Source organism: Orycteropus afer, unplaced genomic scaffold, assembly GCF_000298275.1.
Source record: "Orycteropus afer afer isolate SDZICR_OR568_19922 unplaced genomic scaffold, OryAfe1.0 scaffold00044, whole genome shotgun sequence".
Classification (NCBI taxonomy): Eukaryota; Metazoa; Chordata; class Mammalia; order Tubulidentata; family Orycteropodidae; genus Orycteropus; species Orycteropus afer.
The window spans coordinates 14,263,783-14,289,154 of record NW_006921631.1 but is presented as its reverse complement, the minus strand read 5'-3'; the positions used below and the strand labels follow the sequence as shown (position 1 = coordinate 14,289,154).

At 38.6% G+C, this 25,372-nt stretch overlaps 1 protein-coding gene across 1 annotated transcript in view; it reads left to right on the top strand.

Annotated features, from left to right (window-relative positions):
- Positions 1 to 997: 997 nt before the first annotated feature.
- Positions 998 to 25,372, top strand: part of DDR2 (discoidin domain receptor tyrosine kinase 2) — a 72,607-nt gene continuing 48,232 nt past the window's right edge. The window contains exons 1-6 of the mRNA XM_007937756.1: positions 998 to 1,098; positions 2,574 to 2,805; positions 3,211 to 3,358; positions 3,736 to 3,841; positions 8,813 to 8,996; positions 19,415 to 19,658. Of these exons, the coding sequence (XP_007935947.1) occupies positions 1,019 to 1,098; positions 2,574 to 2,805; positions 3,211 to 3,358; positions 3,736 to 3,841; positions 8,813 to 8,996; positions 19,415 to 19,658 (994 nt within the window). The 5' untranslated portion in view covers positions 998 to 1,018. The remainder of the gene's footprint in view (positions 1,099 to 2,573; positions 2,806 to 3,210; positions 3,359 to 3,735; positions 3,842 to 8,812; positions 8,997 to 19,414; positions 19,659 to 25,372) is intronic.

Below are 25,372 nucleotides of genomic sequence, written 5' to 3'. Positions count from 1 at the left end.
AAAAAAAAAAAAGGAGAAAAAGCTAGACAAAGTGGAAGAGTAAAGAACAGAGGACTCCCTGAGACTGTCACCCTGAGATACTCTTTAAACCTAGAACCAACCCTGTCCTCTGAGATCACCTTTAGCAAAATAGCATACAAAATAAAGGATATTACCCATAAGATTGGTGCTATACTTAAAAATGATCAGTATGAGACCAAAAGGTCAACAATTACTCAAAAGCAAAGATGAGAAGATAAAGGGGCAGGGAAGCTAGAGCACTGGAAAGGAAAGAAGCTGAACACAATTAAAGAGAATGTTGCCACATTATGATAAATGTAATTAACGTCATTGAACAATTTGTGTGGAAATTGTCAAATGGGAACTTAACTTGCTGTGTAAATTTTCACCAAGAACTCAATAAAATATTATTGTTGTTGTTGTTGTTATGTGTCACTGAGTTGGACCTGACTCATAGCGACCCCTCCTTGGGTTTCTGAGGCAGTATCACTAAGGAAGTAGTGATTGCCCCATCTTCCTTCTGAGGAGTAGCTGGGGGGTTTGAACCGCCAGCCTTCTGGTTAGCGTCAAGTGCCTTAGGCACTGCACTACCAGAGCTTCAGCAGTAATTTCCATTGTTTTGAAAAAGATAGAAGAAGTGCATGTATGCTGATATGGAAACAGGATAGGCCTGTTTAATCAACTGAGGTTGATATTAAATACAAAGGCTAAATCATCATATTACATTATATTGCATTACTTTTCAGAGTTCGGACCAAAAGATAAGTTTGACTGATGGTCAGGTCTTGGAGGACTAAACCATAATATGTTTGGAGGCAAGGCTAGGAAGAAAAGTCTGACAGAGTCAGGGTGATAAAAATGGGTCAAAGAGAGACTTAGGAAGATTTAAATCACCTTCTTCCGCATCCAACACTCAATGATATTCTTCTTGGAGGACTCTGGAAATAAAAATAAATGTATTCCCTCTCTTTTCTCTTTGTTTTCTCTTGGTCCAGCTGTATGCCGCTATCCTCTAGGTATGTCAGGAGGCCACATTCCAGATGAGGACATCACGGCTTCCAGTCAGTGGTCAGAGTCCACAGCTGCCAAATATGGAAGGTGAGGATGATTACCCCAAGAAATCCTGAGCTCTTGGTTAGACATATTTCCTGGACACAAAGCCCTGACTTAAGGGGCTGGGGAAGAGGGATGGTACTTGGCAGTAGCTGGTGGGAACTAGGGAAGGACATCAAGTGGGTCTAATCTCTCTGTATGTTTTCAGAGAGAATTCAGGGCTTGGCAGCATATGCTGCTCTGGCAACCCCATCCCAACCACAGAAGTCCCAGAGCCACACCACAAATGGGTTCATTGATATGCAGTGAACTTGTTTTACCTGGCTTCTCACTGTAAACTGCTGCTGGAGGTAGGCCAGAGTAGCAGAGATGGAGAGGTACAGGTTATGGAAGACATGGGGAGTTAGGAAGTCTGGTCCTCTTCAATGGGTGACTGTGACACATTGTTTACAGTGAAAAGTGCAATGGTCTTAACCACTGAGGCTTCCAACAAGTTCCTCTCATCTCTCAAAGATATCTTGCACAGAAGAGCGATCCTGATCCATAAACAGAGTGGGATTGGTTCCTTGTGGTGTAATTTCAGGGATTCTCTAAAGCAATAAACTCCCTACTCAAAAACTACTTTGCTGGTTGGGGTCTACTTTTCTCCCAGAATCTAATTCTTTTGGAGTAAAGTTGTGATTCCTGTTAAAATAAGAACCAACCTGGGTAATAAAAGCAACCTTGGTAAATATTCTCCATAATTCATATCTTAGTTTGTAAAAGAGTAGAGTGATGGTTGGTGGGCTTGGCAAGAGAGTAACTATGAGGGAGTGGCTACTGGAAGAAAAGAAGTGAGCATTCCAGAGAAGAGGGAACATGGTAAGAGGTTCCCAAAATAAACCTTATACTGATTGCACAATCAGTAGTTGCTTAGCTTGGAGGTAATAAAATGAAAACAGATTATCTACTACTCCCATGACATGCTCTTACCCCTCACTCTCAGGTTGGCTTTCCATGGCTTTTTGTTGGGCTTCCATGCCCATCCTGCTGATAAAACTTCTACCACATAGCATAGCTCACACTGGAGATCCTACTCTCTCTCCCTCCTCACTCCCAGTGACTCTACAACTTGGCATCCAAACAAAGAGTGGCTAGCCTTGTTAAACTGAGGCTGGAAGAACCAGGGTATGGGTGGTGGTAACGTGACTTGGTGAGGGCACAGTTGGTATAAAGGGTTTCATTTCCTTTGAGACCTCTATAGAAATCAGGGTGGAAATTGAAGGCTACATGTGATCTCAAGGCCTCTAGCTCCCTGGTGATGGCTACCCCTGGGTTCCATGATAACCTGGGGAGAGAGCACTGATCACAGGGTAGGTACTGTGGTGGCAGTCAGACTAGTGGGGAAAACTCAAAAGGTCAGTCTAGACTGGGGTCTCAGTCTGCTATCTCCCCTTAGGACATGGCAGCTGTTTGCTGTGGATTGGTAAATGACTCTGATTTCATAGTCTTTCCCCTTCTCCCATCCCTTACCCCTGAAGGCTGGACTCAGAAGAAGGGGATGGAGCCTGGTGCCCTGAGATTCCAGTGGAACCTGATGACCTGAAGGAGTTTCTGCAGATTGACTTGCACACCCTGCACTTTATCACTCTGGTGGGAACCCAGGGGCGTCATGCAGGGGGCCATGGCATTGAGTTTGCCCCCATGTACAAGATCAATTACAGTCGAGATGGCACTCGCTGGATATCTTGGCGGAACCGGCATGGGAAACAGGTAGAAATTAGAGAAATGCAGACCTATGTTCTGACTTAGGTTAGGAGAAGAACTGCACAGTTTTTGTGTGTGGAAATGTGTGGCTACAAACCTACTATCTCTTGTAAACATGTGACCCAGAGGGAGGAAGTGTGTGGAGATGGCATAGAGAAGAACATTACATCTGCTTGGAAAGCTGAGTGGAAAAATCCTGCCCCTTGAATTAAAAGGAGACAGGCCACTATATTGTACACTTGAAAATGGTTAAAATGACAATTTCATGTTATGTGTATTTGACCACAATAATTTTTTTTTTTTTTTTTTTTAAGAGAGGGGCTATTGGCTATCAAAAGGGTGATGAATTTGGGAGTAAAACAAAGCACAATTTCATAGCATCTTCTCACTCTTTCTTTTCTCTCTCCTCAGGTGCTGGATGGAAACAGTAACCCCTATGACATTTTCCTGAAGGACTTGGAGCCACCCATTGTGGCCAGATTTGTGCGCTTCATCCCAGTCACTGATCACTCCATGAATGTGTGCATGAGGGTGGAGCTTTATGGCTGTGTCTGGCTAGGTAGGTCTCTAACAGGAGATAATAGATACCTTAAAAAAAAACAATGCCTGGGAAGTAAAGGCAATCAAATTAGAAGGGATGGGCTCAGGAATCCTTAGAATGAAGTGATTCCCTCTTGGTTAGAGTAAAGAAAGGAGCATTGTTTTGCTCCTAAGAGCTTGGGGTCCCACACTGGAATAATGCATTCAGAGTCACTCTGCTGACTTGCACTGAGCAGTGGTCTTCAGTAATGCTCCCTGTGTATCTGTATTGAATTCTGAGTGGATATACTGCACAAACTTGCACCCTTGAAGCTTCAGCTCCCTAAGGTAGTCCATCTGAGCCACAAGTACATCTCCTTCCCAAAGGCACTGACACAGCTGTGTTTCCTTTGGCAGACGGCTTGGTGTCTTACAATGCTCCAGCTGGGCAGCAGTTTGTACTCCCTGGAGGGTCCATCATTTATCTGAATGATTCTGTCTATGATGGAGCCGTTGGGTACAGGTAAATTCTGGGAATCTTGATCATCAGAATGGGAAAAGGGCCACTAGGAGGGAATAATATTTTTTCATGGCTTGGGATCAGTGGTTAATCAGTCAGCCAACTAGTATTTATTTAGTCCCTGTCTAGGCTCTGGGAGAATTTAGGTGAAGTAAAATACATAGTCTTCATTCCCAAGGAAATTAGAGACTATTTTTAGAAGATAGAGTAATCACACCAAAAACAATTTTCACCTAAGCAAGGGTAAACACTGTGATATGACTCTAAGTATAGGAGCCATATTTTTGGACTTGCAAAACAGGACAGATGGCCTCACACAAATACTGGCCTGCTTCTAAGAACAACAGACTTGGAATAATTGAAGTAATAAGAATAATTAATAAATTGGATAGATCAATAAATTTAAGAAGAATGGATCCATAAATAAAAATGCTTTAGAAGTAGTACAAAGAAGGAAACTAGTAAGGCTTAAAAGAGACAGGCAAAAAAAATCTAAGATAAGATAAGAATTGAAGAAGAGGAAGTATTTCTAGGTAAAGGGAGCAGTGGAAAGGAAGCAGAGCTGAGGACATGAATGGCCTAACTAGCAGAAGCTGGAGCTGGGAATAGCAGAAAGGACCAGTGGATTGGCCTGAACTAGACCAATGGAGGGCCATGGTGGAGAAGTTATAAACAGCTACAGTAGCAATTTGGGGTTGGATAAGAGGTGGTCTCTTTCATTCCACTTCACTCCAAGCCATACTATTCTTCTGTGGCCTACTCTAACACTTTTCTTTCTTAAACTGGTCTTTATTTGCAAAGGTTGAGCTTGGGAGAGAAATCAGGTGATAGGGAAGTCCAGAACAGATAATATTAAGTACCTATTGGCTAAGAGAGGAAGAGTCTCAAGAAAGGGAATGAGGAATTATAGCTCTTCCCAAATACTGCTCTCCAGCTCCATCCCCTGAATGAAGACTTGATTCCTCATCCAGTCTTTTTTTCCTAGTCACTTTTCTTTACATCTACTTATTCACTGTTATTCCCCACTTGATTGACCTGTCTTGCCGTCATTTTACTCCGCCTCACCCCAATCAACACTTAGTCAAAGGCACAGGGGAAATTGGAGATCTGTTGAATTTGGTTTAGTTTAGTAAATCTGTGATAATCACCTGTCATTATGGACAAAGAATTAAGTTAGGCATGGTAAATATTCTAAGATAATGAAGTCATTGATTCTAACTTTAGGAGTTCACAGTTGGGAATGGGGGAAAAACAGAATATAACTTACTATGATACAAGTAAGAGATGTCCTACCAGTTCTGTGGGGTTCAAAGGAGAGAGTAAAGCAGAGCATTGGGAATGAGAACACCTGGATCCATGTAACCTATAAGTTATGAAATTTCTATGATAGTAATTATTACTTCTGATTTCTATGAGACTTAAGCAATAAAAACATAGAGGAAAAGTATTTTGTAAGGGAACAGTGTTAAACACGTGTGAGTTACTGTCTGATTAAAGGACCACTGAAGGCATGAGATGCGCCCCAAAGAATGGGCAGAATTTTCACAGACAGAAAATCTTGGAATAGCATTGTAGGCCATGAGAATAATATCAGGAAAAATAGTCAAGGTTATAAAGTTTAGGGGACTATCCAGGAAACATCAACAGTTTAGTTAACCACGGACCATGTTTATGTAGCTAAGTAGTAGATGAGAAGTCTAACAAGGCAGATTATGTCATATTTTGGAGTAACTTGAATGTTAGGGGCAGGATTTCTTCTTTTGTTCCTCTACTCTGCCTTCTTTTTCTTCTTTTCCTCTTCCTTATCATCATATGATAATACTTACCATGTTATCATCAGTGTAAGTCCTTGAAAATTTTTTAAGTTTAGGAAAGACATGGTTAAAGCTATACTTCCAGCACATTAATCAAGTAGCATAAAACAAAACCAAACTCGCTGCTGTCTAGTTGGATCTGACTTATAGCAACCCCTCCTTGGATTTCCAAGGTGGTATCACTACAGAAGTAGATTACCCCATCTTCCTTCTGAGGAGTGGCTGGTGGGTTTGAACTGCCAGCCTTCTGGTTATCAGTCAAATGCCTTAAGCACTACGCCACCAGAGCTCCCAATCAAGTAGCATAGACAGGTTAGATTTGGGTGAAGAAAAGAGATAATGAGGACATTTTATCACTCCAAATCCTGTCAAGTGGAAAGAATTAAGGATCAGGGTCATAATGGTGACTGTGGATATGAGAATGAGAAAGAGACATTAATTTAGGGGACATTTGCAATTTGATTCGATGGAGGGGGTAAGACAGTAGTATAAGAGTTAGATAATGCATACCAATCTAAGTGACTGAAACAACAGGGAAGTCATTTATTCATTGTACAAATATATTTTGAGTGCCTACTATGCATGAGAGGAGCCTTGGTGGCACAATTGTCAAGTGCCAGGCTGCTAGCCAAAATGTTGGTGGGTCGAATCCACTCAGCAGCTTTGCAGGAGAGAGATCTGTTAATCTGCTTCTGTAAAGATTACAGTCTAGAAAACCCTATGGGAAGTTCTGCTTGACAGCACCCAACAACATCTATGCATGAAGTATTTTCAGTGACAACATGACAAAGAAGTATAACTGAAAGAAAAGGCTAACTTTAGATGACGATCCTAGTTTAACAGGGTATGATGATGGATTTAGTTTGAGATATACAGCCACTTGAAGAAACAAGACACGTAATTTGGAAAATGGCTCTGGATCTGAGAGGAAAGTTCAAAATTATTTACAGAGAGTGAAGCATAATTAGCTTCCACTTAATAATTGAGATAACAGTATCAGGTTGGGTTGTGGCTGAGTGATGAGATCCAAGCTACCTAGTTCAAACTAAAAGCCCATTGCCATCGAGTTGGGCAGAGTAGAACATCAGCATTGGGTTATTCAGGGCTGTAAATCTTTATAGAAGAAGACTGCCTCTTTTTTTTCCTGCAAGAGCAGCAGTGGGTTCGAACCACTGACTTAACAGGGTCTTAGTAAATTAATAATTATAGTAGTAAAAGTTATTTTTGCACTTTAGAATTACAAAAGTAATATATGCTTGTAATAATTTCAAAATTTCTAAAGTATATAAAATGAACAGGAAAAGTCCCCCCTTCTTTATTTCTCCCTCCATTTGATTAATTTTGACCAAGGAGAAACTGAGTAAACATTCCTTTTAATTTGTGTTACTTTTTATAAAACTTTCATGGTGATTTTTTTTTTTTTTCTGGGTACAAAATGGGAAATAATGTTTATTGCAAGTAAATTTATGTTCTCCTAGCCTTCTGATCTGTAGAGAAAAGAAAAAGATGACAAAACCCTGGAAGGGGGATCCAGGCTCCGGTCACTGTGGATAAGGCCAGTCAAACTTTATAATTTGCCAAACACTTTTCAATGAACAAATATATTTAAAAATATATCTGTAAGGCTGGCATAATCACCTAATCATTTTTTGCAATTCACAGATTTTACATATCATTGGTTATAACTGTGAATAAACGTGAGTTATCACTGAGTGTGAATACGTGAGTTATCACTGAGAACAAATATCCCAGTCTCTCCATTCGGGAGAATCCTGGCATACCTTCCAGAGCTTGAGATCCAGAACTTGAGTACAGAAAGATTCCATGTGCTAAGTTCTTGCTCTGTTCCTCCAATAAAAAAAGGAAAGAGTCCTCTTTATGTCCTTCAAGTAGTCAAATTAGCATAAATACACCTACATTCTATTCAATAATCAGGTGTCCAGCGAATTTGGGCCTTCAAAACAGATCCTAAAAGTGGAAAAAGCTGCTGAGTTAGTAAAACAAAAGTAAATCCAATACCTGATACTCTTAGGAAACCCATGTATTTTAATCTATTAGTCTAGCATTCTACAAATTTAATTAAAATTAAATATAAGTTAGTATTTAACACTGGCAAAAATTATATATATATAATATAGATTATATGGGAGCTCTGGTGGCATAGTGCCTAAGGCATTTGACTACTAACCAGAAGGCTGGCTGTTCAAACCCACCAGCTACTCCTCAGAAGGAAGACTGGGCAATCTACTTCTGTAGAGATACTGAAACCCTAGGAGGGGTCACTATAAGTCTAATTGACTTGATGGCATTGAGGTGTTTTTTTTTTTTTTTTTCTTAATAAGTTATATATCATACATACTTATATATGTGTTTATGTATGTAACATGTTTACATATTACATATGAGCTCTGGCACTTGACTGCTTAACCAGAAGGCTGGTGGTTCAAGCCCACCAGCCACTCCTCAGAAGGAAGGTTGGGCAATCTACTTCCGTAGTGATACTGCCTTAGCAACCCAAGGAGAGGTCGCTATGAGTCGGGGCTGACTCTACAGCACATAACAACAACAACAACAACATATTGCCATTTAATTTGATATCATGTTGGTAGGAGATATGAGATAAAGGTGGCATGATTGACTTCTTTGAAGTTGATTAAATGAACAATGACAACATACAGTTAAAAGAGAGTGAGAAAAATTCCTAATATGCTCTGGGACCATTTATTTAGTGATGGGGAAAATGCTGCTATATACTGTAGTGTTCGTTCCATGCATTCATTCATTCACTTGTTAATACACTGAGTTATAAAATATATAAAAACTTCATTATATTTAGTATATATGAATAGTCAAGGAGACAATAGATTATAGGGGACTTTTTATATAATGAAATGAAAAATTGTTTAAGAGTTTTACTGCTAAAGGAATAAGCATCAAATATTTTGTAAAACTCATTTACCGGAAATTCTGAGTTCTCCATTGATACAGGACAAATGAGTCAATCCTCATAAAATACATTTAATTTTTCATAATCCTTCAACTTGCAAGATCAGCTCTTACAACACTGGGATGAGGAAACTGGGCAAAAGCTTTTCCATGAAAGTGTGATAAACTCCAAGTTCCTCTCTCCCTTTTTCTTCTCCTCTCCTGGCCCAACCAGCATGACTGAAGGTCTGGGGCAGTTGACAGATGGGGTGTCCGGCCTGGATGACTTCACCCAGACTCATGAATACCATGTGTGGCCTGGCTATGACTATGTGGGTTGGCGGAATGAGAGCGCCACCAATGGCTACATTGAGATCATGTTTGAATTTGACCGCATCAGGAATTTCACTACCATGAAGGTCAGTGGACTAAGGTGGTATGGTGAAATGTCTTCAAGGAGGCCAAAAGAAAAGCATGGTAGAGAAAAGACTGGTTAGAAAGAACCCTAAGCTAGGGGAGGGGAGCAAACACTGCAAAAATTAAAATAAAGAAGAATGAAACCTGGGCTAACACCAGCAGGCCTAGATTCAAATACATATTCTGCTACTGACTACCTATATGCATGGTACAAGTCACTTATCTCTCTGGTCTTATTTCTTCATTTCTTGCTAGGAGAGTTAGATTAAGTCATTGGTTCTCAATTTTTTGCTGCTGTTGTTATTCCAACAGCAGAGTTGATATATGCATTAGATATAATAGGCACAGTGTCTAAGGCCCACAATACTTTTGAGGCCTGTGAAAATGTTTAAAGAAAAAATGACTTTTGGGGACAAAGGATATATTCATCTTTTTACCAACATAGTTGTAAAACAGGATTTATTATTATTATTATTATTTTTTAATAGAGGAAGGGATCCACCAAAGTCTTAATATGGCCCTGCCCAACACACCAAGAGATATGAACTCTCGTGGCACATTGCAACTCAGATTCTCAATGTAGGATGAGGGAGGGTTTGTATTTTCAACCACTCTCCATTAATGAAGGAGCTCTGGTGATACAAAGACTAACCACTTGGTTGCTAACAGAAACGTTAGTGGTTCAAACCCACCTAATGGCTCCATGGAAAAAAAGACCTAGTGATCTACTCAAGTGAAGATTACAGCCTAGAAAACTCTCAGAGATCCACTCTGTTACATGGGATCACTGAGTCAAGAATCAACTTGACAGCATCTAATAACAACTTCAACTCCACTAATGGTTTTGTGTCCTCATCCCTCCCTCATTGAAAAACCATAATATAAGGTTCCAAACTCTTGTATTCATAGAACTATTTGCTTCTTATCTGTTGTAGCAACACATCTATTGTCACTTATCTGGGTATGTATCTGATTCTCTGACCTCAAGCTTCTCTGAGGTAGTGACACTATTGTATAAGCTCTGCACTCTAATGTCTGGTGTTAGTATATGCTGGCTAAATATATGTTTGTAAATGAGCAAATGATATCCTGTACTGCATACTCTAACAGTGCATAGTTAGAAATATCTCTGCCACCTTGAGTAGAAAGAGATGTGATGGACAAGAATAGGACATTAGCCTATAGCACTTTCTTAACTATAAACAAAAACTTGGCACAGAGATTGAAGCCAGGCAGAAGGAACAGCTGTTACTCTCAGCTTGGCTCAACATCTGGATTCTAGACCTCAGTCCCAGGTCTCAGGGTGACATCTTTATGACATCTGACTCTTCCCAGGTATAGGAATTGGTTACCCGGTAGGTGGGACTCAAAGTGGGAGGGGCTTTTAAAATCAAGCCTGCAGTTAAGACCTAAAATTTAAATTATTAGATTTTTTTTATTTGCTTGTTTTTGCTTAAATATTATCTCTCAAAAGTGTGTTTTCAAATACAAATGTTTTACCTGGGAGAAAGTAAAATATTTTAAAAAATGATGGTTAATGTAATAGTGAAGTTATTTTACCAATTTATTATCACAGAGCAGTTAAGAAAAAGAACTGGAGTAGATGGATGTTGTTGAGTGGTTGGATGGCGCACGGTAAAGGCAGACAACTGGGAAGAGCTAGAGGAAGTGGAGTAATGCCCGATTTTCATTTTCTCAGAATCAGGGTCTCTCAGAAGAACTACACCTTGGTATAAGAGTTAACAACATTTCTGTTAATAAAATGAAGGTTTCCTGGTACCTAGATCAAATGATTGTTTTCTTTTTCTCTTATGTAATCCCAAGTACCTCTCACAGAGAAAACTATGGAAGGGAAGAAAAATCCATGCATAAAGTGACCAGATTAGATGTCAAACCTGAATTCTAACCTCCAGGAAAACTGACTCGGAAGGAAGATGGGGCAATCTACTTCCGTAGTGATACTGCCTCGGGAAACCCAAGGGGGGTTGCTATGAGTCGGGTCCGACTTAATGGCACCTAACAACAACAAAAACAACAGGAAAACTGAAGACCTATGAGTAGAAATAAAAGTGTTTTTTTTTTTTTTTTTTCTTTTTCCTGGATGTAAAAAAAGAGACCCTAGGAGCTTATGTGGTTAACATTTAACTCTTACTGGTTTTTGAAAGAACATGAGGGGACATCATATAAGCCTCAATAAAGAGAGTGCACACTTGAATCTGACCTCACACATGGGTCCCTCTTTACCTGTTCTTTCTCTCCATTAATAGTTGTGTGCAGAATGTTAATGGCTAGCAGTTGTTATTAATATTAATAGTACCTCTACCTCTATTTATATACCATCCTCAGCCTCAATATTTCATTCTAAATTCATCCATCCTTTGATCTATCTTCTTCTGAAATAATTTATCAACAGTATTTAGAGCATACATAGCATTATGCTAGGACCCGGAGGTACACAGATGTGTAAGCTATAGTCCCTACCTTGGGACAATTTGCAGTTCAGATGGGCAGACACTATTTATTTGCAAAAGGAGATATGCAGGATGATATGTGGATCTAGAAGGATATCTGGGTTATCATTATGGGTTCTTAGTAAATAAAAATTTGTTATTCTTTACATAAGCCTAGGAGTAAAAATAAAAATGCATATCTATTATGTTATTTCCCAATGTTAATGTGATAATATTTCCTAATTGCATTAATAGCTATTAGTTAAATGATCAATAAATGGATACAACACTAGAAGCTCTCTTCAGCTATGCCAAGAAATTTGGAAGATAGCTACCTGGCCAAATGACTGGAAGAGATGTATATTTTTGCTTATTACAAAGAAAGGTGAACACAGAAATTATTGAAGAATATCATCAATATCACATGAAAGCACAATTTTGCTGAAGCTAATTAAAAAATGATTGCACCAGCACTTTGACAGGGAACTGTCAGAAATTCAAATTAGATTCAGAAAAGAACGTGGGATGAGGGATATCATTCCTGATATCAGATGGATCTTGGCTGAAAGTAGAGAATACCAGAAAGATGCTTGTCTATATTTTAGTGATTATGCAGTTATTCAGCTTTGTGGATCATAACAAATTATGGATAATACTGTGAAGAATAGGAATTCCAGAAGACTTAGTTGTGTGCATAAGGCACCTGTACATAGACTAAGAGTCAGTTGTATGAATAGAACAAGGGGATATTACATGGTTTAAAATCAGAAAAAGTGTGTGTCAGGGTTATATCCTTTCACTATACTTATTCAATCTGTAGGCTGAGCAAATAATCTGAGAAACTGGACTATATGAAGAAAAATGCAGCATCTGGATTGGAGGAAAGAATCATTAACAACCTGTGATAAGCAGATGACACAATCTTGCCTGCTGAAAGCAAAGAAAACTTATAGCACTTACTGATGAAGAACAAAAACTATAGTCTTCAGTATGGATTACTCCTCAACATAAAGAACACATAACTCCTCACAACTGGACCAATGAGCAACATCATGATAAGCAGAGTAAAGACTGAGGTTGTCAAGGATTTCATTTTATTTGGATCTACAATCAACATTCATGGAAGCACCAGTCAAGAAATCAAATGACATATTGCATTGGGCAAATCTGCTGCAAAAGACCTCTTTAAAGCATTAAAAAGCAAAGATGTCACTTTCAGGACAAAAGTGTGTCTGTCCCAAGCCATGGTATTTTCAATCACCTCATATGCATGTGAAAGCTGGACAATAAGGAAGACCAAAGAGGAATTGTTATTGTTGTTGTTATGTGCCATGGAATCAGACCCGACTCATAGCAACCCCTCCTTGGGTTTCCAAGGCAGTATCACTACGGAAGTAGATTGCCCATCTTCCTTCCAAGGATGTATTTGAACTATGCTGTTGGCAAAGAATATTGACTGTACCATGAACTGCCATAAGAACAAATCTGCCTTGGAAGAAGTGCAATCAGAATGCTCCTTAGAAGCAAGGATAGTGAGACTTCATTACATGTGCTTTGGACATGTTATCAGAAAGGACCAGTCCCTGGAGAAGGACATCATGCTTGGTAAAGTCGGAGATCAGTGAAAAAGAGGAACACTCTCAATGTGATGGACTGGCACAGTGAATGGAACAATGGGCTCAAATATAGCAATGACTGTGAGGATGGCACAAGACCTGGCAGTGTTCCATTCTGCTGTACATGGAGTTACAAGTCAGAACTGACTCAAGTGTACCTAACAACAACAGCAACAGTTCAATGAACAAACATTTAAGATGAGAATAGAAAGATCAACATATGCCTCATTTAGTGTTCCAGGAGGGTTCTATGGCAGTGGTAAAACCTAGGTGTGCACAATTTTATATAATATATTTTTCTTCAAAATTTTCCTAAGGATAAGAGGGTAAATATGCTTTCAGAGAGTATTTATTTATATTGCTGAATAATGTCTCTATGCATATGTACCTTTGAACATATTATATCAAATTAAAAATTGAGGAATTTCTAGTTCTACAAATAATAAAATATATTTTAAACTCCCCATAAAGTTGTAATATTTAGTCAATAGACTTTGGTTTTCCTGAGTCCCCACCAATTTCCAGCAGCTCTTGTTTAACTAGTTTATCACAGGTCAAAATTATTAAAAACATGTTCTGTAGTGAGAAAATGCCAGAAACTTTTAAGAACTGATTCAGATCTACTGCTTTTAAGGCCAAACAGATTTCCAGCATATCTTAATTTTTCTCAGACAAATAAGTAAAAGATGTCTTTCAGAGATTAATTTTTGCCTCCTAGGGAAATCACTGCTTCTTTTTCCTAAAGAATAGTTTAAATCTATTTTAAAAATGTATTGTATTCATTAAATAAATATGTAAATCCACATGAGAATGAAATCCTATGCTAATTATTTGCATTCCAGGAGAACTCCCAAAACATCTGTGGGAAAGATTACTACCTTCTCTGCAGGCCACTTATCCAACACTGTGCAGATTTTAAAACATCTGAAAAATCTATTAAAGCTGTAGATGATGTTTCTTTGATTTTTTTCAAGTCTTGTTCCATTGACTTGTGTTCAATAAACTGGAACAGTTAATTCATCCCAAGGAAGGTATTAACATATGTTTTCATTATTAAAACATTTTGGGGAAAATCTAAATGGAAAAGTTAGGGTGATTTGCTCTATTGCTATGGCATGGTATGTGGAAAGAGCACTGGACTTAGAGTCTAAGGTTCAGGACTGCTGTTGACTGACCATGAGAAAGTCACAACTTCGCTGAGCCCCAGCTCATCATTAGTGAGTACAGAGTTGGACTAGATGATTTTAAAGGTCTCCACTGACTTTAATATTGTATGAATCCTATTTTTAAAATGATCTCTGGCTTGTTTCTCTAGTCATTAAGTTTCTATACTCATGCTGCTTTCTTCTTCAGCTGAAAAGAAATTCTGAATGATGGTTTCATACTGACTCTCCAGAAACCAGAGAAGGGTTTTGAAGACAATCAAAGGGTTGTAATTCAGGGCCCTAAGCCAAACATTAAAACAAAAACAGGAAATATATCCTTAGAATGATAGTGATGCTTTTACAATCTATTAAGTCTTTATATTCAGAGAATGTTGTTGTGGTTGTTGTTATGTGCTGGTGACAACAATACTTCATTTTCTACATAGATCTGAACCAGAGGAAGTGTTACTAAACTACCACCAGGGACCTAAGTTAGTTACATTTCATTTGTTGAAGGTTGAACATAGCAAGTTGCTACAGGAAAAAAATATTCTCAAATTTTTGTTCCTGATGACCTTTAAAAGTCATATGCTTAAGCTGGTGAAGTGGCTGTGGCAGCAAGCTAGTGGACATCAGCTTATCTCCAGTGGATCTTTTTTCTTATCCATGAAATATCTATGAGGAAGATTTGATGCCCTTACCAGATGGCTTTATATAATCTGAACTTAATGGAGAGAAATGATAAAGTGCTGTGGCACTGGATTAAAAAAAAAAATGTATTGGATAAGCATGACACTTGAAATGAGTTTTCTAAAAAGAAAGATGAATTGAGTTGTCTAACCCAGGCTTGATTCCTAGTAATGCACGTTACACACAGCCATGACCTGTTTGTCAGTGGAGGCTTGAGTCATGCTATGATACTGAACAAGTTTCAGTAGAGCTTTCAGACTAAGATGTGCTAGGAAGAAAGGACTGGCAATCTACTTCTGAACACAAGCCAATGAAAATCCTATGGATCAGGGTTCTGGTAAGATGGCGGAGTGGCAGAATATGCAGACAAACTACATAGGCCCTCTTCAACCAAGAAAAGAGAAACCAATTAACACAGATACTGAAGATAATACTGAAGTTCTGAGCTTTTAAAGGAAGGATACGGAAGTGGACTAAACTCCAACTAGTAGAAGAACCTGCATGAAAACACCGAAAAAGAAGACATATGGAGCTGTGGACTGTCAGTGATACCAACGGCATGGACAGCTTGGATATTGCCAAGTTGTGTTAGGACCTAAGAATTAACCTAAAAATCAGCCCTGCTAACCAGGGGCTACACAAAGAACTGCACCAGTGGCTGGTGAATAAAAGGGGAAACAATGAAGAATGAGACAAACTGAGCTGTGGACTTTTGGCTGCCCAGACAGTGCAGCCATTTTGAATGCTTACAAGCAGTTTGACCATTTTGGATATTTAAGGTGACAGTGTTTTCTCAGATTGCAGGGACCTAAGAATAGACTCCACTTGCTGGAGACAGCAATGACATACTGGACACCGAGGACTGGAAAAATGTAATATTTCCCTTGTCACTCTTATAACCCTACACCCTCTTGGTGAACAGAGGTGTGGCCATCCCTTACTCCCATCCACCTTCTGGGCCAGCAGGAATTCCATCTGATGGAGCCTGGGTGGCCTGCCCCACCCTGCCCAGATTTTTGTTTGTTTGTTTTTGTCTGTTTTAAAATTCATATTCTCTTTTTTTGTTGTTGTTTTGGTCCTTTTTATTATTATTCATTCTTCTTCCCTTCCCAGGTTCTAATTTTCAGCTTTTTCTCTCTTCCCGTTTCCTGGTTCCCATTTTTATCTTTCTTGTGGTTCTCCCCATTCCTTGATTTCCCTTTGCATATTTCCCTTCATTATTTTCTTTCTCTACCTCTTTTCTCTTATTCCCCCTCCCCTGAAGATACTGTGGGTTTTCCTCCCCTTTTTCTATTCATATTTCTTTGCCTTTTCATTTATTTAAGTATTTTCTCTCATTTATTGCCTTTCCTTTTTTTAAAAAAAAAAAAAAATTCTTTTTTCTCTCTTTGGTGTTCATGTTTTTTGTCCTCTTGCTTTTACTTTTTTGATGTTTTTTTATTGTTGTTTTTGTCTAACTGAGTGGGAGAAAGCAATTGTGCCCATATGACGCAACCACACCCACATCTCCTGCAGCTCCACTTACTGAGTGAAGGCCACCACTTCCTTTTGCACTAACTGGCTAACTATATGTGACTTCCAATAAGAGCCTGACTCACCCTTAACTACTCTTCACAAATAGTTAACAGAGATCTGTGCAGCCACCCTAATTCTCTATAACACCCACTAGGAGACAGGTGGGGAATACAAAGTGTTGCCAAATATTGAATAGAGGAGCACAGCACCCTGCTTACTCAGATACATCAAAAAACAACACAAAGAAAATGAAAATCTTGAGTGAATCCCTCCAACATACAGTCACCAATTAAAGATAAATACAACAAAGTCACAATGTCTTGGAGACGACAGACCATCACAGTCCACACAATGTAGCAAAATAAAGCAGTAGAAACAAGGGAGCAGGATACAGACCTAGAATACATCCCTGAGGAAGAAGTAGCATCAGAGCTTCCTGACAAGGAGTTCAAAAGAATTATATTTAAGTACCTGCAACAGATTGAGAGATATAAGAAAAACAGACAAAATTATGGGAAACACAGACAAAACCCTAGAACAATTTCAGAAGAAAATACAATAACAAAATGACAAAGTAAATGAAAAATTAGAAATGATATGAAATCTAAAGATAGAAATCTAGAAGATTAATATTAAATTTTCAGAAACAGATAATACATTGAAAAGGCAAAAGAGTAGAATTGAATCAATGGAAGACAGATTTAATGAGATTGAAGACAAATACCTGAATACTTTTTGGAAAGGGATCAATCAGAAAAGATCAAAACAAAATGAAGCCTAAGGTTCATGTGGGATACCATCAAAAGAAATAACCTACATGTAATCAGAATTCTAGAATAGGAAGAGACAAATAAAACCACAGAGAAAATTGTTCAAGATTTGTTGGAAGAGAACTTCCCTGTTATGATGAAAGATGAGAATATATCCATTCAGGAAGTCTAACGAACCCCAAACAGGACAGACCCCAAAAGAAAATCACCAAGACATTTCATAATCAAACTCACCAAAACCAAAGACAAAGACAGAATCCTGAAAGCAGCATGGGAAAAACAAAAAGTTACTTACAAAGGACAACCAATAAGACTAAGCTCTGCTTTCTCAGCAGAAACCATCAAAGTGAGAAGGCATGGTATATATAAAATCCTGAAAGAAAAGAATTTCCAACCAAAAATTATATACCCAGCAAAATTGTCCCTCAAATATGATGGTGAAATTAAGAGATTTCCAGATAAGCAGAAATTAAGGGAATGTATTAAAACAGACCAACCTTACAAAATATACTAAAAGGAGTCCTTTGGACAGAGAACCAATAATAGCAAACAACAACCAACCATTAATACACATGATGACATAACCCAGAAACCAACCCAGTTATGGAAGTATTCAGAGTAAAATAAGCTTACGAGATTGTAAACAGGGAATCAGAGACATCAATTGGCAAATGATGACAACTACAAAACAAAAGGAGGGAAAAAAATAGTATAGTTGCAGAACTTCTAAATGGTGAGGAAGTTAAGAGAGTTGCAAGATAGAATGGACTTTTCTAAACTCATGGTGAAAATTGTAAGTCACAGGGTAATCTCAAAGAAAAATGATAAACCTTCACATCAGAATAAAAAAGAGCACCAGCACAAATATTTAGCAAATACTAAAACAACATCAATGAAGGAAATGATAACACAATTCATAAACAAAATGAGCTCAGCACAGAAAATTATATGGAACAAAGAAACCAGAATCACCACAAAAAAACAGATAACAAAATGACAGCAACCAATTCATACTTGTCGATAATTACACTGCATGTAAATGGATTAAATGCACCACTCAAAAGACAGAGAGTTGCAGACTGGATAAGAAAACATAACCCATCAATATGCTGTCTACAAGAGACACACCTTAGGAAGACAAAAATAGACTAAAAGTCAAAGATTGGAAAAAGATATATCAAGCAAATGGGAACTGTAGAAGAGCAAGAGTTGCAATATTAATTTCTGACAAAATTTACTTTAAGACAAAAACCACCATATAAGACAAGAAAGGACATTATATGATGATTAAAGGACCAATCGAACAAGAAGATATAACCATGATGAATATCTATGGACCCAATGAAAGAGCCCCAAAACACATAAATCAGACTTTATTAAAATTGAAAAGAGAAATAGATGACTCCATAGTCATAGTAGGAAACTTTAATACACCACTTTTGATGAAAGATAGAACAACTGGAAAGCAACTAACAAAGACACAGAAGAGTTAAACAATACAATCCACCAACTTGACTTCATAGACATCTACAGAGCACTTCATTCAACGATAGCACAATATGCATTCTTTTCCAGTGCACATGGAACATTCTCCATGAAAACCCTATGGATCACAATGGGTTTATGAAAACCCTATGAGTCACACTATGGATCATCATGGGGATGATGTAGGACTGGGCAGCTTTTTTGTTCCATTGTCCATGGGGTCACCATGACTTGGGGCTAACCTGACCACAGTTAACAACAACAATAATATGATTTCAGGTTTCTCACCAAAATTTGTTGAGAAGGAATGTACTTAGAAGGAAGTACTATAGTGATCTTCCTCTTAGTTCAAGATAGCTCAATTTCAAGCAGACTACAAGTGTGCTTGAGAGGTTACAGGCTCAGAGTGTTAAAGGTAAGGGAGGACCTGAGAGGATGCTGATCCTGTCCTCATTTAATAGATGAGGAAACTGCAGTTCTGCAATGTGAAGGGAGGTGGCCAGGGACTCATAGTTGCATGGAGGTGACTGGGGTTGAAACCCAGGTTTATAAGCCTTGAGCAACATATCACCTCCACTGTAAAGTCACTAGAAGGGAAAAATCCAGAAGACTGCAGAGCACCAACTATACACTACAGGTGGTGCTCAGAGAAGCATGCAGGTTTAGTGTCTTACTAGGTAAGCTAGCATTATGTTCCCATGCCACCTAGCAATATTAACCTGTCACTCACATACCTCTTTCTCTGCCAGGTCCACTGCAACAATATGTTTGCTAAAGGTGTGAAGATCTTTAAGGAGGTACAATGCTACTTCCGCTCTGAAGCCAATGAGTGGGAACCTAACGCTGTCTCCTTCCCCCTTGTCCTGGATGACGTCAACCCCAGTGCTCGATTCGTCACTGTGCCCCTCCACCACCGTATGGCCAGTGCCATTAAGTGCCAGTACCATTTTGCTGACACCTGGATGATGTTCAGTGAGATCACCTTCCAATCAGGTAGGGAGCTTCAAGGCCCTTTAGGGAAGTGGGAGCAAGGTGATGAAGGAGGAAAACACAAGTCCAGAGCTTCTTATTGGCAAGCCTCCAGGACAGTAGGGTTAACAAGTAGCTTCTAATTGGTGAATAGAGATAGAAGAAACCCTTTGGGTGACTAGTTTTAACTGCAGAAAGGTAGAGAAGAGAATGGAAGTTGGCAGAAAATTTACTTGGCTCTCCTTTTCACACACTATTCCAAAAAAGAGGTAAGATAAAGGCTTAACAAAAAAAAGAAAAAGAAAAGAAAGAGAGAGAGTACAATGTGTTAAAAACTTTATATTAATTAAGGCAGTTAATAGGAAGCACACCTAAGTGCTAACAAAATATTTAAATGAAAATTTACAAAGATACAAATCCAGCCAAGCATCTATCACTCAGGGTTTTTTTTTTTTTTAATGCTTTATTAAGGTTTTGGTGAAAGTTTACACAAGTTAGATCTCCACTTGTCAATTTCTCCACCAAATGTTCAATGACATTAGTTAAATTTATAATAGTTTGTCAATATTTTCTTCAGTTGGGTTCTGTTTATTCCATTTCCAGTGCTCTAGTTTACCTGCTCCCTTACCTTAACATCTTTGCTTTTGAGTAGTGTTGACCTTTAGTCTCATACAGTTTTTAAGTAAAGCATTGATCTTTCAGGTAATATCCTTTCTTTTGTGTGCAACTCTGCTATTTTGCTAAAAGGGATCTCAGGCAATAGGCTCAGTTCTGGTTTAAAGAGTGTGTCAGGGTGACAGTCTCAGGGAGTCCTCTGTTCTCCACTGTTCCAGTTTGTCTGCTTTTTTTTTTTAAAGAATTTGAGTTCTATTTACCTGAGGTAGATACACTCTTTGGAGAAAACAATCATGGGAGGAAGAAGGGCTGCTTATGCACAGGGAGACAGCTCAGGGGGCAGGAGTGCATGGAGGGATGAACACAAGAAAGAGGTAGCTATAGGGAGGAAGTGGGAGGGGAGCTATTGCATTGTGGTAAATTGTGGTCACTGTCATGAGACAAAGTGTAGGTGAACTGCTGTATGGAAAGTGAATTTGCTCTGTAAATTTTCACCCAAATCACAATTAAAAAAAAAAAAAAAGAATTTGAGTTCTGTGTATATTTTTCTCCCATTCTAACCAGGACTATCTATTGTGACTCTGATCAGAACAATCAGTGGAGATAGCTAGGTACCATCTAGTTCTTCTTGTCTCAGGGTAGATGGGGTTGTGGTTCATGTAAACTTGTTTTCTTCTCCAAGCTTTTGGTTACTTTCTTGCTGCTTTATTCCTGGTGAGTACAGACCCATAGCTGTATCTTAGATGGCTACTTGCAAGCTTTTAAGACTCCAGACTCTACTCACTTCATTAGGACACAGATCATGATTGTTGTGAATTGTTGTATCAGTTGACTGAGTTGTCCTATGACAGAATATGCTTCTAAGCTTTCAAATCCAGAAAACTAGTCTCGGAAGGTGTTTAGTTATATGTAGCATAGTGCCTAAGACACTTGACTGCTAACCAGAAGGCTGGTGGTTCAAACCCATCAGCCACTCCTCAGAAGGAAGATGGGGCAATCTACTTCCATACCGATATAGCCTCAGAAACCCAAGGAAGGGTCGCTATGAGTCGGCTCCAACTTGAGGGCATATAACAACAAGAAGTATTCGTATTTGTGTCTTCAAAGAATATATGTATCTACATCCACATATATATATTTACATGTACATATAGATGATTCTGTTTTCACCTCTGCAAACACCTGCATAGCAATATGCCTATACCTCTCCCTAAGTGTTCAGACACTTGTTTTTACTTTGGTTGTGCTGTATATCCACATTCAGTGTCACTTTTCCCATCACCAAAAATAAATATTTTTTCTTATGTGACTGACTTATTTCACATAGCATTATGCCCTCCAGTTCCAGCAATAGTATATGTTTCAGGAACTCATCATTGTTACTTATGGTTGCGTAGTATTCCATTATATGTATGTACCACAATTTGCTTATTCACTCATCTGTGGGTAGGCATTTCACCTGTTTCCACTTATTTGCTATATAAATGTGTGCACGTGTCTATTCAGGTCATTATTTTTAGGCCTGTAGGGTATTTCTGGTGGCGTAGTGCCTAAGGTACTTGACTGCTAACCAGAAGGTTGGTGGTTCAAACCCACCAGCCACTCCTCAGAGGGAAGATTGGGCCATCTACTTCTGGAGTGATACTGGCTTGGAAACCCAAGGAGGGGTTTCTATGAGTCAGAGATCACAACAACAACAAGACAACAACAGGGTATATACTTAGGAGTGTGATGGTAGTTCTATATATAGTTTTTTGAGAAAGTGCCATACTGTTTTCTATAGTGGTTGGACCATTTTACAGTCCTACCAGCAATGGATAAGAGTTCCAATCTCCCTACATCATTCTCAACATTTGTTGTTATCTGTTTTATCAGTACTATTTTAGCTAGGTAAGATGCTATTTCATTGTAGTTTTGACCTGCATCTCTCTAACAGTGGTGATGTTAACATCTTTTCATATGTTTGTTGGCTGCTTGGAGGTCTTCTTTGCCCATCTTGTGATTTGGTTGTCTTTTTGTTGTTGAATTGTTGTAGTATTCTATAGATTTTAGAGATTAGCCCCTTATTTGATAAATCATTTCTGAAGATTTTTTCCCTAGTCTGTAGGTTGTCTACATACTCTTTTGATAAAGTCTTTTGATAAGCATGCATTTCAAATTTTTATGAGGTCTCATTTATCTATATTGTCTTTTTCTATTTGTACATTTGTTGTAATATTTGTTATTCTGTTTTTATAAAAGGTTAGGTTCCATAGTATTCTTCTATGTTGTCTTCTAGGAATTTCATGGTTCTAGGTTTGACATTTAGGTCTTTGATCCATTTTGAGTTCAATTTTGTATGTAGTGTGAAATATGGGTCTTGTTTCATTTTTCTGCAGGTGGAGATCCAAATTTGCCAGTACCATTTATTAGAAAGACTGTTTCTGTCCCACTGAATGGAGTTTGACCCCTTGTCAATAATCAGTAGATAGCTGGATTTAATTCTGAGTCCTCAATTCCGTCCCACTAGTCTATGCCTATCATTGGACCAAAGTCAGGCTGTATTGATTATAGTAGCTGCATAGTATGTTTTGATATTGGGGAGGTGTAAGGCATCCTGGTCTATTCTTTTTCCTCAATATTGCATTGTCTATTTAGGGTTTCTTTCTTTTCCACATGAAGTTAGTTATTAGTTTTCCATTTTTGTAAAGAATGTGTTGGGATTTGTAGCAGGATTGCACTGTTATCTGTAGATCACTACAGGCAGAATTGACATTTTCACTATATTAAGTCTTTCAATCTATGAGCACTGGATGTCTTTCCATTTTTGTAGGTCTTTTTTAGCCTTTTGTAGCAAAGTTTAAATTTTTCATTATACAAATCTTTAATGTCACTGGTTAGGATAATTCCTAGGTACTTCATCAATTTAGGGGCTATTGTAAATGGTATTTTTTTTAATTTCTTTTTTGGAATAGTCTCTGTTACTATGTTGTTGTTATGTGCCATTGAGTCAGATCCAACTCAAAGCGACTCCTCCTTGGGTTTCTGAGGCAGTATCACTACAGAAGTAGATTGCCCCCTCTTCTTTCCAAGGAATGGCTGGTGGGTTTGAACCACCAGCCTTCTGGTTAGCAGTCAAGTGCCTTAGGCACTATGCTACCAGAGCTCCTTTTGTTACTATAGAAGAACCCAATTGATTTTTGTATATTGATCTTACACCTGCAATGTTACTAAATTCTTCTATTAGTTCCAGCAATTTTCTTGTGGAATCTTTAGGGTCTTCTATGTATAAGCTCATGTCATCTACTAATAAAGATAGTTTTACTTCTTCCTTTCCAATTAAGATACTTTTTTTTTCTTTTTCTTGCCTTTTGTGCTGTCTAGGACTTCCAGTACAATGCTGAATCAGAGTGGTAATAATGGGTGTCCTTGTCTCATTTACATTCTCAAAGGAAAGGCTCTCAGCCTTTCTCTGTTGAATATAATGTTGGCTGTTGGTTTTGCATATATGCTCTTAAATATGTTGAGGAATTTCCCCCCATTCTTATATTTCCGAGAGTTTTTATCAGGAAAGGGAATTGAACTGTCAAATGACTTTTCTGCATAAACTGATTTGATCATGATTTTTCCTTTGTTTTTTAAATTTACATGGTAGATTTCATTGATTGATTTTCTAATGTTGAACCACCCTTGTAATCCTGGTGTGAACCCCACTTGATCATGGTGCATGATTTTTTTTTTTTTTTTTTTTCTGATACGTTGCTGAACTCTGTTGGCTAGAATCTATTTGAAAATTTTTGCATCTATGTTCATAAGGGATGTTATTAGATGCCTGTTTTGGTTACCTAGAGCTGCTCTAACAGAAATACCACAAATGGGTAGTTTTAACAAACAGGAGTTTATTCTCTTACAGTTTAGGGGGCTAGAAGTCTGAGTTCAAAGTGCCAACTCTAGGGGCTGGGTGAAAGCCCCTCAACCTTGAGCTTTAGCTCTGCCTCTTGCTCCCAGCATAGTGGCTAAAGCACTTGACTGCTAACCAGAAGACTGGCGGTTCAAACCCGCCAGCCACTCCTCAGAAGGAAGGTTGGGCAATCCTACTTCCGTAGTGATACTGCCTTGGAAACCCAAGGAGGGGTCACTATGAGTCGGGGCTGACTCGACGGCACATAACAACAACAACAACTTGCAGCAAATTTGTCCAGTGCAATAGGATGTCTGATTTCTTGACTGCTGCTTCCATGGATTTTAATTGTGGATCCAAGTAAAATGAAATCCTTGACAACCTTGATCTTTCCTCCATTTATCATGATGTCGCTTATTGGTCCAGTTGTGAGGAGTTATGTTTTCTTTATGTTGATTTGAAATGCTTACTGAAGACTACAGTCTTTGATCTTTATCAATAAGTGTTCAATTCCTCTTTGCTTCCACCAAAAAAAAGTTATGTTATCTGCAAATCACAGGTTGTTAATAAATCTTCCTCCAATCCTGATGCTGTGTTCTTCTTAATATAGTTCAGCTTCTTGGATCATTTGCTCAGCATGTTGTTGTTGTTGTTAAGTGCCATTGAGCCATCTCCTACTCATAGGAACCCTATGCACAGCATAACAAAATACTGCCTGGTCCTAAGCCAGCTCCATGATCCTTGCTATACTTGAGCCCATCACTGCTGCCACTGTGTCAATCCATCTCATTGAAGGCCTTCCCCTCTTTCATTGGCCCTATACCTTACCAAGCATGGCATCCTCTTGCAGGGAATGGTCCTTCTGACAACATGACCAAAGTATGTGAGACAAAGTCTGGCCATTCTCGCCTCCAAGGAGCATTTTGGCTGCACTTCCTCCAAGACAGACCTGTTAGTTCTTTTGGCAGTCCACATACTTTCAGCATTCTTTGCCAACACCACAGCTCAAAAGCATCAACTCTTCTTCAGTCTTCCTTATTCATTGTTCAGCTCTCACATGCATAGAAGGCAATTGGAAATATCATGGCTTGTGTCAGGTGAACCTTAGTCCTCAAGGAGACATCCTTGCTCCTCAGCACTTAAAACAGTTCCTTCATGGTTGACCTGCCCAGTATTATACATAGTCTAATGTCCTCACTGCTGCTTCCATTGGCATCAATTGTAGAACCAAGCAACGTGAATT